Raw genomic sequence first — 15,826 nt, 5'->3', positions numbered from 1 at the left:
CCCCGTCATCGGCAGCCTGCCACAAACCTACGGCTCAGTGCGAAGCTTTCATACAACCATCTTCAAACCTCAGCATTTACCTGTAATGCCTGGGCTTAGAATGGGGACCCCGTTTCCCACGGGACGCGAGGCCCTGCGCCCTTCGGGGCACCGGCTGCCGCAGCCGGCAGGGCCGGCGGTACCAGCATGCTGCCTGGTTCTCCCGTTGAAGGAACAGGGACCCGAGTCTGGCGCTCTCCGCGGTCCGCGGCCAGCTTTCCCGCCATCGAGCGCAGGGCGGGGCACGCACGGGTCACCTTGACGACGCCCCCGTGGGCAGGCGCCGCCCGGCGTCCCCGCGCTCTCGCGGAGGGGCGCCCCGAGAGGAGACCTGCGTGGCGACAACGCGACGGAGGCTTGAGGGGCGTGGAGGAGAAGAGGGCACGAGGGGACAGCCCGCGGCGGGAGCGGCCACTCGCTGCCACCTTGCCTTCCGAAAACGGCAGGAACGGAGGCGTCAGACGCGCCTTTCGCCGAGGAATCGCGTCAGGCGCGGCCCCCTCAGCGCGCGAGTCGGTCGTCCCACAGAAGGTTCCACTTCCGGTCCTTTGCGCCTGCGCTTTGGCAACCGCGGAGCCGGGACCGGAAGTGAAGGCAGGTTGCCTTCTCCGTCGCTGTTGCCGCCGCCATACCCGCCCGCCCTGTTCAGGTAAGCTCCGGCCTTCTCTGCCATCCGCCTCCATCTGCGCTTTCCCGCCGCCATCCGGCCGGATGGGTGTCCGGAACCGCTTGCACAGGCGATGACCCGCCATCTGGGGGTGGCACTGGGACGCTCTTTTTCTTTCCCGGATCGTCATTCGAGAGCGATGAGCTGGGGCGTGTGGGGGTGCAGGCCGGGAACAGCCCCCCCCTTCTCAATCCAAGATGGTGGCTCGGACGCCATTGTGCTCCCTGAACTCGCGGGGCCTCCGGGAGCCGCTCCGCTTCCCGGAGGCCGCCGCGGCGGGCGGGGGCCCTCCTCGCCTGCCCCCTCCCTCGGCGGCGCTGGGCGGGGCCATCCCCCCCTTCTCACGCGCCCGGGCGGCCCGCCCGCCTCCGTTCGAGGTGTGTGCCCAGCGGGGACGGGCGGCGCCATCGTGGTGCGGAGAGAAGTCGCGCCGGCCGAGCGGTGAAAGGTGATCAGTCATTGCCTTCCCAACACCTGGCGGGAAGGTGACCGTTTTGCTCGCAGTGTTAGCTGCGGGAAGGAGGGCGCGCGGGGTGGGGGGGTGATGGCAGCCACATGATGTTTCCGTCGGAGAAATGAGCGCGTCGCGCCCTGATGACCGTCATCTATCACCCTTTGCTGATGGCTGCTGCGGGAGGGCCGGATTTGGGGGGGTGGTCAGCGTTGGCAGACCATAGAGAGGGACAGGACAGGGCCTCCCGTGTGGGCCTTTCCCGGGTCCCTGGGCGGTGCCAGCTCTTGGGCGTTGCCTGCTAAAAGGGTGGTGATGTGAACCCACCCGGGAAACGCCTTGGCACCCGCCCAGTGGAGTGCGGCGGGGGTCGTGGGGGTGGGTCGGACTCTTCCAGCTTGATAACCCTGTCGGTTTTCAAAACCTGCCGCCCAGGGAACCACTGACCTTTCTCTGTGCACTTGAGCTAAGGGACCACTGCACCCCTGGTGATGCAATGACCGATGACAGGACCAGACTTTAAAAGCTCTTGGTTGGGGTTTTGCTATTTGCCCCTAGTTTTGTTGGGGATCTGGGCCCTAACCACCTGCCCGAGGGACACGCTTCGCTTGTCTCCCTTTTTTTGTTAATTGGCGGAGCATTTCCGAATGGTACGTGTCGGTGGTTTAAATCTATTAAAGAGTTAAGCGTTTATCGCCACAATTTGAGGATATTTAGACAATTTGTGTATCCGTTATTAGCTTCCCATTCCCCGCCCCCCCCAACCGTCCTTAGAAACTAGTCATTTAATTACTGTCTCTGGACTAGCCATCCTGAATTTCATATAAAGAAACTCGGAATCCCACCTTCCCCAAGCAAGACAAAACACAAAAAAAGACAGAAGCTTTCAAAAACTAGAACACTGAGTCAAAAGGGAAAACAAATGGGAAGCTGTTCCGTTTTAATCTTACTATATAGTAATCCCCGTCCCCATGTATTCAGAGGACAAGATGATGCACATCTGTGGTCGAACCAAGGTGCCCCCACTTGTATTTGTTTGTGTGTGTCCTGCCTTCTGTGACGGGAGAGGGGAAGGGAGGTTTCATGCAGTTTAGGGAAAGATGGGAAGAATGTGGGGATGGAGACTTGCTGCTGCTGAAGGTTTTGTTACTGACTGATAAAATCTTCCCTCTCCCCTCTTTTTTTAGCTCTTCTAAAAGAAATCATCTCCCCTTTCATCTTCTGTTAACTAAACTCCACCCTTTCCCCCCTTGATTTCTACTGGACCCGCCCAGAAACCCCGCCCCTGTCCCCCTGCCGGCGCAGTTATGGCAGAGAACGATGTGGAAAATGAACTCTTGGACTATGAGGATGATGAAGTGGAGACCGCAGCTGGAGGAGATGGGGCCGAAGCCCCTGCCAAGAAGGATGTCAAGGGCTCCTACGTCTCCATCCACAGCTCTGGCTTCCGTGACTTTCTGCTCAAGCCAGAGTTGCTCCGTGCCATTGTTGATTGTGGTTTTGAGCATCCGTCAGAAGGTAATGTTTTTCTTGGTCATGGGGTGCTTGTTAGGCTAAGAAAAACACGCTCCCCTCCCCCAGTGATGGGCGTTGATATTTTAGGATGGACAAACACAAAACTTTTGCAATAGAAGAGACTTAAGTAGGTAGATCTGCCCGTCATGATAGCATAAAAGTGCTTAAAGATCTTCTTGTGACTGGCTTTTTTCCCCCTTGTCTGCCTGTTTTAAACTTTATCATTTGGTTTTTATTTTAAACCTGGAGAGGATTAAGAAGCCCTTGGTCTCTGTTAAGCATTGGGCTGGTAAACAAAAGGTTGGCAGCTTGATCTCAGCAACTGCTCCTCAGGTAAAGATGAGGCATCTGCATCCAGAAAGCTTTGCAGCCTCGGAAAATCCTGTGGGGGCAGTTCTGCCCCGCCTTCTGGGGTTGCTATGAATTGCATTGATTTGACGACAATGGGGTGGGTGGACTGTTAGTTGCGTTCCATTGGGCCAGGGCTAGCTCTAGTCTCTGGAAACCTTGATGGCTGGCTTCTAGGTCAGGCGCCTAGTTCGTCCTGCCTTCTGTTTGAGCTTGTAGGGTTTCCTGGCCCAAAGTACAGTAGTTTAATTGGGAGCGGTGGCCTGTGGCAGACTCGGTGTCATGGATTGTTAGAGGTTGTTGGGGCGTGACCTGGAGGTTGAAATCTAATGGAGCTTGTTTCTCTCCTTTAGTCCAGCATGAATGTATCCCTCAGGCCATTCTGGGAATGGATGTCCTGTGCCAGGCCAAGTCAGGCATGGGGAAGACTGCAGTGTTTGTCCTGGCCACCCTGCAACAGCTCGAACCAGTTACTGGGCAGGTATGTTGGGTTAGAGAGAACCCAGCGACGTGCTGCTGTCCTCCACGAGTGTGCTGGGACGGCCTCTGGCTCCTTGCCCGGCGGCTATGGGAGAATGCCATAATAAGCCCAGTTGGGGACCCTCGGGTGGCGGTCTCGGGAGCAAAATGCTTTGTGCTCCAGGTGGGTCTTTACTTTCCCAAAGGATGGGCGGAATAAAAGGGTAGGCTATATGGATCTCTGTTTTCCCTTCCAGGTGTCTGTGCTGGTGATGTGTCACACTCGGGAGCTGGCTTTCCAGATCAGCAAGGAGTATGAGCGGTTCTCTAAATACATGCCCAATGTCAAGGTGAGCCAGAGTGGGAAATGTGGGAAGGGGAGTGGTATGGCAAGCTTGGGGCTTACACACATAGGCTCTCTTCCTGTCCCACCGGTGTTATATGCTTGCATGTGAGCCTCAGGAGTGCAGCGGATAGTAAGTTTCTGCAAGCTTGGCATGTCCAGGTTGTTGTGATATATATATATCTATCTTTTTTAAGTAGGGCTCTTTTGAAAAGTTTTTGTTTCAAGGATGCTGGCCATGGCTCGGTTTTGGAGGGCGTTGGTTTACCATGCTTTCCAATGCCAGCTAAATTGCTAGAGTAGGAGGAGGGTGCGTGACGATGCGCCTCGTAAGCCCACCCTTTCTGCCGACCACGTGCTGATTTCAAATGGTTTCTTCTGGTTTTTGACAGCGGGAGAGCTCTGGATTTCATGGCAGAGGGAGGCAGGCTGGCAGCTGTCAACTGCTCTAGCGTTGCATGGCTGTGGAGAATTGGATGAGGGAAGATGCGTGAGGGCCACAGCGGTGTGTGCGCTGGGGAAGATTTTTGTCGTGTGGCTTGGTTCCCAGATCATAGCTTCAGCAGCATTGGGAGCTTGCTGGCAATGAGGGTTTTCAGGAGCTCCCTGGGGGCTTGAACTGCCGTATGACACCAACTTCTGGTCGTCCTGGCTGAGGTGGCGAACAGAAAGTGCTTTACCACTGGGCACCTGTTAGTTCCTGCGTTTTAGAGGAGTTAAGCCATGTTTGACTATAATCTTAGATTAAAAGTAATTTTTTAAAAAGTTAAAGTAGTAGAGTAATATGGTAAAAAGGTTTATGTATTCCCATTTCCAGCCCTACTTCATAGCCCACCAATTTCTGCTTGTCGTGGATTTATGTGACCAAATAGCTCAAGTGGGGGCATTGAGGGTTGGCTATGGGGCCCTGCGTTCTGCTCTGTCGCCCTCAGTGGGCCTCACTGGTCTTTCTCTCGAAAGGGTGGAGAAGGCCCCTCCGTGTCGGAGAAGGGGGAGGGGTCAGATGAATCTCTTTGCAGTCGGCGAAGGGAGACCATCGCTGACTGGCGATCGTGGGTTTTATTCTAGTTCTCTTCCGGAGTGCGCAGCCTGGGTGGCGTGTGTGAAACATTTTTGTCATTCCCCCCACCCCCCTTTTTTTGTGTGTGTGTGCGTACCATGCAGGTGGCTCCAGTTCACTGTTTACCATGTGCTACCATCGCCCAGCGAAGTCCACAGTTTTGCACTCCCCTTAGCCGGAAGGCACTGGTGCTTTTTGACTGACTTCCTTTCAGAGCAGCGTCGTGGTCAGAGTTGGGCTGCTAACTGCACAGTCAGCGGTTCGAAACCAAAAGCCACTCTGAGGGGGAAAGGGAGGCTTCTATTCCCGTAGTCTCGGGAGCCCACGGGGGCAGTTCTCCCCTGTCCTTTGAGGTCCCTATGGGTCATCATCGACCTGGTGGCCATGAGTTTGGTTTTGGTTTCCTGAGAGATTGGAAGTAGTTCTCGGTACACGGGTACAGGCCATGTATGCATGGGGGGGGTGTTATTTTACATTCCCTTAGCAACATTTATACTCTGACCCAGCACTCTTGTTCATGGGTTTGATTCCAAGAGTCCCCATTGGCCCCGTGGTGGAAACATTGTCGAGCCCACTGCACTAACATCATCTTCCTGCAGCAGCTTAGACAGAGCCTCCCTGGCCTGGAGGCGAGGCGCTGTACCACAGTAGTGCCGCGGTGACTTGGTCAGAGAGGGGCTGCTAAAGGGTCCCGCCCTGCATCTGCCTAGTCACTCCTTTGTGGTGTTTAACAGCCTGTTTACTCAGTACGTTTGTAAACTGGGATTTTATGTCTGAAAGCCTAATTGACTCAAGTTCAGGTTTGTTTGTGGGGTTTTTTTTTTTTTTTGCAAAAACATTGTGATAGGTGGTAGTATCTCTATACTTGTGTTGCTTACTTAGCTGATGTACCCCGAGTGATTTTAAGAATTAGCAGAGGAGGAGGGCTATGAAGGTCTGATTCTACCCCTGTTCTTTTCTCCCTTAAAAGTAGGAAGCAGTTTCTGGTGTTGGTTGGCTCAGTGAGAAATTTTAACATGGACTGATAAGTTTAACATATCAGTTATTTCATCAGGCTTATTGTGCTAAGGAGTTTAAAACTATGGGCCCAGTTAGGAAAATGATGCTTCTGTGTCATTTTTGTGGCACCTGGCGACACACACCTCTTTGTCCTTGTTCTTAATGGTGAAATGAAGCCTAGCCTTGGATTCATGTGATGGGAGGGTCTTAGCGTCCCTCAATTTAGGCATGTGACTGCTAGTCAGTCTCTGGGCCTCAATCTTTGGAGCCAAATGATGTTTAATTGATACAGGAGCACTTACGTGCAAGGACGACTCCTAATCTATCACCCATGACTGATGGCTCTGGGCTCTTGCGGGGTGGGAAAGGCTAAGGGAGGGTAAATGGCTCTTTGCTATCTTGGATTTTACATTTGCATAACCTCCAGCCCTGGCCTGGTCGGTTCAGGACCAGATTCCAGCCCCAGGTGTCCTCGGGCTCACAAATCAAGGTGGGCGTGGACTGGATGGTCCACGCACACAGGACTGTTGACAGCCTGGTATGGCAACCGCTAAGTGACTGGAGCTGTCCCTCCCTGTGAGACTCACTCTCTGCTCCCTTGGGTTGCCAGGTCGCGGTGTTTTTCGGTGGTCTCTCTATCAAGAAGGATGAAGAGGTGCTGAAGAAGAATTGCCCGCATATCGTTGTGGGGACCCCTGGCCGAATCCTCGCCCTGGCTCGAAATAAGAGCCTGAACCTCAAACATATCAAACACTTCATCTTGGATGAATGTGACAAGATGCTCGACCAGCTTGGTGAGTGGCGGAGCTGGCGCTGACGGAGTCACTCAGGGAGCTGCTTTCTCGGAGCCAAATGATGTTTCATTGATACAGGAGCACTTCCGTGCAAAGACGACCCTTCATCTATCACCCATGACTGATGGCTCTGGGCGCCCTGGTGGGGTGATTAGGATTCGGGGACCTTAAGTCAGTCAGTATGATTCTTTTGAAGCAGCCCTGATGATGCAGGAGAAAGGGGTTAATGTTCTTCCTTTCTGGGACACATTCCGTTACCTTTGGGAACGGGAGACTTCGTTAATGTTGGATACTGCCACCCCTCACCCCCACCCCGGTATTGTATTGCCATGGTAGACGTTACAGGGAAGCATTAAACTGCCTACCATTTGGCCGCCCCAAGACAGTGTGTGTATAGTTGGGCAGATCGCTAAACTTGGGATCCGTGTGCAGAATGTACTTTATGTTACTCCACTGGGCTCCGTAAGGGGGAACTTCTGTAGAACAACGCACCGCCAAGGGACAGTTGTTCCAGGTGATCTTGGGTTATTCGAGAGGGCCGTCTCAGGTGGACGCCAGAGAGGGCGTAGTCTTAATGTCTGCTCAAGCAGGAAACCATGCTCTCGAAAAGGCAGACTACAGTGTGAACTAGGTCATTCATATTGACTGCAAAGTGGTGGGGACTTGGGGCGAAGGGCTTTAAAAGGGGCCTTGAATATGCCTCCTGTTGGCGAGTCTCGGGGTGGGTTTTACCCCGTCTTAATTGTGGACACTGGGCTTTCGTGACCTGGAAGGTGATTCCACGTGGTATCATTATTCCGGGCTTGGTTTTTCTAGCGGTTAGGGAAAAGAGTGACCAGAACCCTTTCCCCCGTGGTTGGAGGCCTGCTTCTGATGATCGTGCCCCTTTTCTGCTCGTTTCCCTCTTCACAGACATGCGTCGGGATGTCCAGGAAATTTTTCGCATGACCCCCCATGAGAAGCAGGTCATGATGTTCAGTGCTACCTTGAGCAAAGATGTCCGTCCAGTCTGCCGCAAGTTCATGCAAGACGTAAATACCCTTCTACCTTCTCTCCCTCCACTCCCCGCCTGATGCCTCCTCCCCTCCTCGCCCTCTTCCTCCACACTCCCTGTCCTGAAGCATCTCGGAGCCGTGACTCCTGGACAAGACAAAGGCAGAGACAGCTAGTGTTAGGGGCTGCGCGCCGGCAGGGAACCTCCGGAAGACTTGGTCGGTTAACATGAGAGCGGGTAGTGTTCGACCTTTGTTTTTTTTGTGTTTTTTTGTTTAAAAAAAAAAAACCACTACATTTTTGAACAACTTGTACTTTTGGGGCGAGGGCAGGAGTTTCTGCCTTCCCCCCCCAATTGACTCCTCCATACCCCCTACGAGCACACAACCTCAAGGTGGCATCGAGCATACAACGGGGCCTTCAGCTCCCCCACACTCACACCTCCCGGTGGCAGGAGAGCCAGAGAGGGACAGACAGACGGCAGGGCATGTCCGAAAGAAGAGCAAGCCGCACCAAGCAGTCAGCCCCCTCCCCACCTCCAGGGGCGGGGGCCTTTGGCACCTCAATCCCCGATTCCCTACTCCTTCCCACCCTTACCTCCTCGCACCCATCTGGAACCTCCGCTGATGTGAGCCGGCAACGAGGAGAGCACCGTGGCTCGGCAGGGGAATGCAGACAGCACCCAGCAGCAGTTGGCGACAGCAGAGGCCGTGGAAAGCCTGACCAGGAAACTGAAGACTAAACCAGCCTTTTTTTTTTTCCTTTTTCTGTTCCTGAGCCCAGCGCGTGTCATGCTTCCATTCCCACCATGTGTGTTGGGGGGAGGGGTGTCCTCAATGGGGTGGTAGGTTTTTTTTTCTTTCCTTTTTTAATACTTGGGAGAGGGAGATGGGGACCATTCAAGTGAGGGCTTTCCTTCCGCTTGGCTGCATCCAAGTGGGTGCGAGGGTTTTGGCCTCGGTGAGGTTTGTCCTGGAAGCAGTGGAGTGGGGCTTACCCCCGTGCTGCACCGCTCCTTCCCGGGGCCAGCAACCCTGGGTCTCTGGCTCAGGCCAGGAGTGGACTTGAAGGAGGAGGACATGGGCATTTCTTTGAAAAACCTGCCTTTTGCTAGCCTGCCGTGGGTTTGGGCTTGTTGGTTTGGCCCTGAGACAGAGAGAGACACAGAAACCCCCGCTTACCCAGCTTAGTCTCTGCGTGGTCATGTCAACTGCATGTCCACAAGTTACTATGAAGGGTGTTGGGGAAGTTGAACTTTCACATTATTGAATCTGTGTCAGTTTCTCTCTCTCATTACCTTTCTCCTCCCCCCTTCAAGGGTTTTATTTTTTGTTTAAGATGCTGCAATTTTTTGTTTTGTCTTATTGGATAGATTGCATGTAACCTTGCAATTGAGGAGACTGAGTTCAGAGACCAGTCTCATCCAAAACCCATTCTCTTGCCTGAGGTCAAGGTGTTGAGTGCCTTGGCTATGTCTTGCTTCTCCTTTCGTGGTATTTTGGTCCAAGCGCATTGTAGCATTTTCCTCTTAAAGAGATTCTCTGAAATGAGTACCTGACTTTCCTGTTTGAGAGACTATTCAAACTGGTGATCCTTACCCTGCCCCCACCCCCATGATAACCAACTCCAGTGGCCTTACTGGGTGCCCTTCCGCCAGCTGTTTGGGCGAGAGATTGATTCCCTTGAGGAACTGACTCCCAGGGCCAGCTTTCTTTGTCTTCTTTACTTGCAGTCCTCCCTCCGCTTTCTGTCGGGCTGTCTTAAAACCCCACTGAAAGAAGGAAATTAGATTTCCCATGGAAGAAAGCCACATGAAACTGGATTTTTTGAAAAATTTTTAAAAACTTTTTGGTGGGGGTGGGGGTTTGGGGTTTTTAATCTTCTCTCTTCTCCCCATCCCCCCATGGGGTGTATTGGATATCAACTTCCTCCACCCCCCCCCAGGTTAACCCCCCCACTCTGCCCTCCCGTTCCCTCCCCCCTTCCTCCCCCCCAGCCAATGGAGATCTTCGTGGATGATGAGACGAAGCTGACGCTGCATGGGTTGCAGCAGTACTACGTGAAACTGAAGGACAACGAGAAGAACCGGAAGCTCTTTGACCTTCTAGATGTCCTTGAGTTTAACCAGGTCAGTTCCAAGTCAAGTTCCAGGACGGGCATTGGATTCCTCTCCAGCTATAGCAGGACCCTGATGATTAGCCCCTTTTTTGGTTTAGGAAACCCCTTGTGATGTCGGAGGGAACGGTGGGGGGAGTCTCTTAGATGCAGGTATCAGAGTGAGTTCCAAGGCGGGCACAGCACGAACACGGTGGAGCTGCTTGCTGCGGTCCAGTGCCGCCATGGGCCCTGAAATACGGCCCCGAAAAAGAGGAGTGGATTTTACGACTTTAGAAATCCCTCATGACCTTCAGGCTCTGTATTCACACGTGAATGTAGCTGTAATTCGATGGGGGAAATTCCAGACATTCAGAAGAGGACAAGGAATTGGGCCTGTCATTGCTGATGTCAGATGGCTCTTGACTGGAAATACAGAGTACCAGAGAGATGATTGCCTGCCTCTGTTTTGTCGACTGTGTGGTGGGTAATAAACTATGGATAACCCTGAGAGCATGAATTCCAGAACACCTGAAGATGCGCATGGGTGCGGAGGTCGCTCAGACCGCAAGGGGCACTGTGCTTCGCAGTCGGAGAAGAGTAGGCAGCTGTGTTAACGTGGTCTTACCTTGTGTGGGCTGGGCTGTGGACAGCATGGTCTCAGGATTGGGGACAAGTCATGAACGGCACGGGCAACCTGACCTTGCTTGCTGCAAATGAAGATCGCCTACTCTTGGTACTGACAGACTAGTCTTCAGTGTGAATATACCGAAAATCAGCTTTATGTGGCCACCAGGAACGGGTGGGGCATTGAATTGGTTAAAGGACTTTCTACTTGGATCACCCACGGTGCCCACAGAGGCAGCAGCCAAGACATCAAGTGATTACGCTGCATCGGGCAGGTCTGCAATCGCTGAGGTGTGTCTGACCCAGTCCCTTGCATTCAGACGCAGGCAAGTGAAAGCTGGACTGGGGGAGGGGGGCACCAGGGTATTGGTTGACAAAGAACTGAATTGGTAACAGCTGGTGTCCCCCCTCAGAAAAGAGGAGGTGAGGCTTCGTCTTATTTTGGATGTGTCATAATGAAAGACGAGAAGGCGTTGTATTTGGAAACCGATGGATTGACAAATATCAAAGCTGGTGGCCGTGGCGTAGAAGTGGACTGCCGTGTGTCAAAGCTGCCAGCAAGTCAGATGCGGATTCATTGTGGGGCAGGGTGGAACGCCCCCTGTGGGTTTCCAAGACTCACTCTTTATGGGAGTAGAAAGCCTCTTCCTCGGACCAGCTGCTGGTTTCAAACTTGGGAGCTTACATTAGCATGCAGCCCACCCTCCCACCAAGGCTCCTTGTCTGGAAATGGTAAGATAGGTCCTTGGGGTTGATTATTTCTGTGAACAGGACTACTAGTCCAGAGTCTAGTTCTGTGAGGTAGACTTAGCCTTGTCTCCCCACCTGCCTGACCTTGGCTGTTATCCTCTGAACCTTCTCAAAGACCAATCTTTCTTAGCTGCCGTCGAATCACTGCCAGCTCAGCGTGACCCTCTAGGTGCAGGGTAAAACCGTGCCACGGAAGCCAACCTCGTAGAACCTGACTGCCAGGCTGGTCTCCTGAGGTGTGTCTGAGTTGTCTCAAACCACTAACCTTTCTGCCAGTAGTCAGGTGCTGAACTGCACCGCCCACGGGCCTGAGGCCATTCCATAGTGGAACCAAAGCTCGTTGTTGGCAGGTCTCTCTCTTTGAAATCCATCCCTGACTCCACAGTGACAGCACCCAGCCAACTTCCCATGGATGTGAGTCTGGAGTCTCTCCTCCTTCCCTCACCCCCACCCCCAGCTCTCAGCAGTCTTCAGTGTCTTTCTTGGTGGGAGAAACAGTTTTTCATGGTTTTACCTTCCCCCTTTAATGGCATTGTGAAATGTGTATGAGATTGACTAGCTTGGCTGAATATGGTGTCTATGGGTTTTGTCGATGGCATGAGGTGGGTGACCGTCTGGTCTCTCTCTTTGCAGGGGTGCGTCATGACCGTGTGTGTGTGCGCGCGCATGTACATGTGTGCCAGTGCTTGTTGACTCGTTTCCCACAGGCGGGGCTTTCGGTGGTCTCACAGAGAGGCTGTGCCCGCCTCTGTTCGGATTCTGTTCTCTGGGCCGTGGTAGCAGGCAGAGAGAGCGCGGGGACTTTAGACTATTTCTGGTTGCAGCAGTTTGAGGAAGCAGCCCTGCACTGTGCCCCACAGTGGCTGTCCAGTTCTGACGTCCCACCAGCAATGTGTCAGTTAGTTCGCTTCCAGCTGACGAGTCCCCAGCCTGCCTTTGCATGATTGGTTGTCGGCCGCCTGGCCGTCATCTTTGGTAAATTGTCTGCTCATGTCTTGTACCCATTCTTTTATTGTGTTGCGTGTATTTTTTCTTAGCAAGGTTTTATAAAGGCTTTTGAAATGTCATTGCCAAGTATTTTATTCCAAATCTTTGAGTTGCTTTTTTACTCTTTGACATATGTAAGTGTCACATCTTTAGAAAGCCCCAGTTCTCTGTGTTGTCTTACGTGGCGTGCTCGTTTTTCGTTATATGTGGTAGTAGAATGGTGTCTGTATTCGGCCTTTAGTTTGTCCCTGTTTATCCCTGGCCGATTATTGGGGTTCTAGGGGTTCTAGTCAGGTCTTTAGTGCATCTTGATGTTGGCTTTGCACGTGGTATAAGTATGAGCCCTGTTTCACTCTTGTAGATGCAGACCCAATTTCTCCAGCACCATTTCTTGAAAAGACTCCAGTTAATGTGTTTTAGTCATTTACCAAAAAGCAGTCGTGCGTGGAGGTGAGGATTTCCGCTCCTGTAAAGAGGCAAGAGTTCTATCGAAACCCATAGGGGGCAGTCGGGCCCTGTCCTTGGGGCCACTGTGAGAACTGACTCGTCGGCAGGGATTTCCGTGTTTGTAGAGAGTGCTTGCTTGTGTTTCTGTGTTCTGTGCTCTGCTCCGTGGGTTGGCGTGGCTATCAATAGTGAGTGAGAGGCGTCCGACTTTGCTTGTTTTTCAGTCGTGTTTCTTACTCGTAGCTATCCTAGAGGGTAGAGTAGAACTGCCCTCATGGGATTTCCAAGGCTGTACACTTTATTATTTAAGCCTGTAAATTTTTTGCATAAGGAAACTACTGCATCCTTCTGCCCTGGAACAGATGGTGGGTTTGAACTGTTGGCCTTTTGGTTAGCAGCAGATCATTTAACCCCTGTTCCACCAGGGTTCCTCAGAGAGAAAGTCGGAGTTAGAGTCAGGGCAGAGCGAAAACAGGTGGGGACGACGACGACTGGGAGGAAATGACTGAAAACGGTCTCTCGCGCGCACACCCCCCTCCTTCGCCCCGCACGTGCACACACACACTCTCCCTCTCTCCTGGGGCGACACCTCCACGTGGCCCTCACCTAGGTGGTGATCTTTGTGAAGTCTGTGCAGCGGTGCATTGCCCTGGCCCAGCTCCTCGTGGAGCAGAACTTCCCCGCCATCGCCATCCACCGGGGCATGCCCCAGGAAGAGAGGTGAGTTGGCAGTGCGGGGCAGGGAGGGGCCCTACCCTCACGAGGGCGGCGGCCCTCGGAAGACCGTCTCAGCGCGGTTCCTCGTTCCCTCCCTCTCATTAGGCTGTCTCGGTACCAGCAGTTTAAAGATTTTCAGCGACGGATTCTTGTGGCCACCAACCTGTTTGGCCGAGGCATGGACATTGAGCGGGTGAACATCGCTTTCAACTACGACATGCCTGAGGATTCGGACACCTACCTGCATCGCGTAAGCATCCCGCCTGTCGGCTCTTTCCTCCCCTCCTCTGCCTGCCCCTTTCGGGGTCCTTCAGTACGAAGCCCTGCTCTCTCTCCATGCAGGTGGCCAGAGCGGGCCGGTTCGGCACCAAGGGCTTGGCCATCACATTTGTTTCGGATGAGAATGATGCCAAGATTCTCAATGACGTGCAGGACCGCTTTGAGGTCAATATCAGCGAGCTGCCGGACGAGATCGACATCTCCTCCTACAGTGAGTACCGCGCTCAGGACGCCGCCTCTCCCCGCTGCTTGGTTGCTTGTTCTCTAGTGGTTTGTCTGGCAGCCCGTTGGGCGTATGAAGCCTCTGACAGGAATAAAATTCATGCCCTCCTGGTCTTTGGTGCCATGTTTTGGTAACTTCTGTGGGGGGGGGGTCTCTCTTTGGGCATCAGATTCATTCTCTTTCCCCACCCTCAACCTGTCTTCTGAACCTTCAAGCGACACAAACTTTTCTGCACATGTTAGTGGGCTTGAAAAGGTTCCTGGGAAAATTCCAATTATTCTGTGAGCTTAAAAGGTCTCCCGTGTGTGTGTGTGTGTGTGTGTGTGCGCGCATGTGTGTGTGCGTGTGCCGAGCTTGCTTTGTTATTCCCGGGCCTCACTCTGTCCTGTTTTCTCTTTAGTTGAACAGACACGGTAGAGGAGTCACTGGTTCTGGATGTGTGACGGTCTGTCCCCGTGCAGAAGACAAGCACCCGGCGTGGGGGTGAAGGAGACACTACTGCCACCTCCCTGACCCCCTCCCCCACGGCCTCCCCTTTTACATCACCACCACTCCTAAGTCCCCTGTCCTGATTTGTCAAGACTTTTTTTTAACAAAAACAAAAAATGAAATGTGTGCATCTGTGGTATCTGTTAGCACTCCATCCCTTTATTGGATTTGGGGTGGGGTCCTTTTAGGGCGGGGCCCAGCAGGCGGTAGAAGTGCCTGTTCGGACCCGCAGCAGACTGCAGGGGGCCTTGTGCCCCGCTGGGGCCAATTTCTGGTTGGCCGTGGAAGGCTCCCTTCCATCTTCTTGGTGGTCAGGGATATTACTGTTGGGGGAGGGCTTCGGGGGGTGGGCAGTGTTTCCAGATTTTCACTGCTGGAGAAGTGGTGGGGAGGGGTGAGGTGAGGAGTGGAGTTCAGGCATCGCCCCCCAGGCTTTCTCGGTGTCTCATCTGCTCCTTTAGCTTCTGGATCTTGAGTACCAGGGCCTGCGCCTCCCAGGCCCCCTCCTGGCCCTCCAGCATTGCCAGGTACAGCTCCAGCTGCTGCTCCAGCAACTCCTCGGCCTGGGCCAGCTCGGCTGTGCGGCGGGGCCCAGCACCCTGGGTGAGTGGGCAGGCATTGGGGAGGGGAATGTTCACCTCACCTGCCCCCGTCCCCTTCCACTGCATTGGTTTTACGATCCCCTGTGCTGGAAGTGGACACCAGTGTGCTTCCAGTCTTGGCCATAGTCCTCAAGGGGGGCAACGGAGCCTGCTCCCCAGGGAGTATAGAACTGGACCCTAAGGCCTCTCACCTCTCTCCCTGTACAAGAGTCTGGGGTAAAGGGAAGGGGAGGACTTGGCCTTCCCTCCTTTAAGAAATAATTAACTTCCTGCTGGGGGAGGCAGTCCTTTTCAAGGACTTTGTGAACTGCTTTAGGGAGGAAAGGAAACCCGGGGGGTAGGGGGGGGAGAGCTGGGAGCTGTAACTGGGCTGTGAGGGGGTGGGAGGGATCGATTTGGTTCTAGCCATTTAGTGGGGGGCATCAAGACAGCTACCCCCACTCCCAAGCCCCTTCATGTTCTCGGCTCTCACTTACCCTGGGCGGTGATCTCGTCCCACTGTCCAGGGAGCGGGGCTGCCCTTCCGTGCTTGCTTTGGGGCTCTTAGAGCAGCATCGGGAGGCTTGGGGGACCAGGGTCCAGGAGGGCAGAAGGCCGCGGCGACAGCATCGAGAGAGCCAGGGCAGAGGGAGCGCCATGGTGGTGAGTCCGGGAGCTGTCTGAGCTGGCCAGCAACCACCAGGAACTGGCTCCCACTAGGCTTCGGTCCTTGCTTCGATGCCCAGCCCTGGGCAGGCCCCCGCCCCTACCCCTGCTCCACTGCCCCACCTCCCAGCCTGTCCCCAGACAGAGTCCAAGAACTGTTGCTGATGTGGAAAACATTGCTGCTAGGTTAGGCAGAACTTAACTGCGGCCTTTCCCATTGGTCTCCGCAAGGTAGGCCTTGCACCAGGCCTCAAGGAGCTCATGGGAAAATTCCATTCTCAATACCATCTCTCCTGGA

At 53.7% G+C, this 15,826-nt stretch overlaps 2 protein-coding genes and 3 non-coding genes across 6 annotated transcripts; 4 read left to right on the top strand and 1 right to left on the bottom strand.

The window, feature by feature from the left end:
• Positions 1 to 390: 390 nt before the first annotated feature.
• Positions 391 to 14,403, top strand: DDX39B (DExD-box helicase 39B). 2 transcript variants are annotated; one of them, XM_075555349.1, is made up of 11 exons: positions 391 to 688; positions 2,345 to 2,675; positions 3,374 to 3,501; positions 3,737 to 3,829; positions 6,492 to 6,675; positions 7,588 to 7,706; positions 9,665 to 9,796; positions 13,184 to 13,293; positions 13,396 to 13,540; positions 13,633 to 13,780; positions 14,193 to 14,403. In XM_075555349.1, the coding sequence occupies exons 2-11, from the start codon at positions 2,465 to 2,467 to the stop codon at positions 14,207 to 14,209; spliced, it is 1,287 nt and encodes a 428-aa protein (XP_075411464.1). In that variant the 5' UTR covers positions 391 to 688; positions 2,345 to 2,464; the 3' UTR covers positions 14,210 to 14,403. The 2 variants fall into 2 exon arrangements, with proteins under 2 accessions (XP_075411464.1, XP_075411465.1); XM_075555350.1 differs by lacking the exon at positions 391 to 688 and adding an exon at positions 1,026 to 1,154.
• Positions 1,257 to 1,333, top strand: LOC142453997 (small nucleolar RNA SNORD83). The gene has a single exon (XR_012785538.1). It is a non-coding gene; the product is annotated as a small nucleolar RNA SNORD83 (small nucleolar RNA).
• On the top strand, positions 6,149 to 6,225 carry LOC142453996 (small nucleolar RNA SNORD83). The gene has a single exon (XR_012785537.1). It is a non-coding gene; the product is annotated as a small nucleolar RNA SNORD83 (small nucleolar RNA).
• LOC142453995 (small nucleolar RNA SNORD83) lies at positions 6,729 to 6,805 on the top strand. The gene has a single exon (XR_012785536.1). It is a non-coding gene; the product is annotated as a small nucleolar RNA SNORD83 (small nucleolar RNA).
• A 291-nt stretch (positions 14,404 to 14,694) lies between the features above and the next one.
• MCCD1 (mitochondrial coiled-coil domain 1) lies at positions 14,695 to 15,521 on the bottom strand. Its single transcript, XM_075554149.1, has 2 exons — positions 15,360 to 15,521; positions 14,695 to 14,880 (listed from the first exon to the last, which is right to left on the bottom strand). Exons 1-2 carry the CDS (start codon positions 15,519 to 15,521, stop codon positions 14,695 to 14,697), a joined length of 348 nt encoding a protein of 115 aa, XP_075410264.1.
• Between the last annotated feature and the right edge of the window lie 305 nt (positions 15,522 to 15,826).

The sequence above is a fragment of the Tenrec ecaudatus genome, chromosome 7 (genome assembly GCF_050624435.1).
Source record: "Tenrec ecaudatus isolate mTenEca1 chromosome 7, mTenEca1.hap1, whole genome shotgun sequence".
Lineage (NCBI taxonomy): Eukaryota > Metazoa > Chordata > Mammalia > Afrosoricida > Tenrecidae > Tenrec > Tenrec ecaudatus.
The sequence above is the reverse complement of the archived record's forward strand: the minus strand, read 5'-3'. Positions and strand labels throughout refer to the sequence as shown.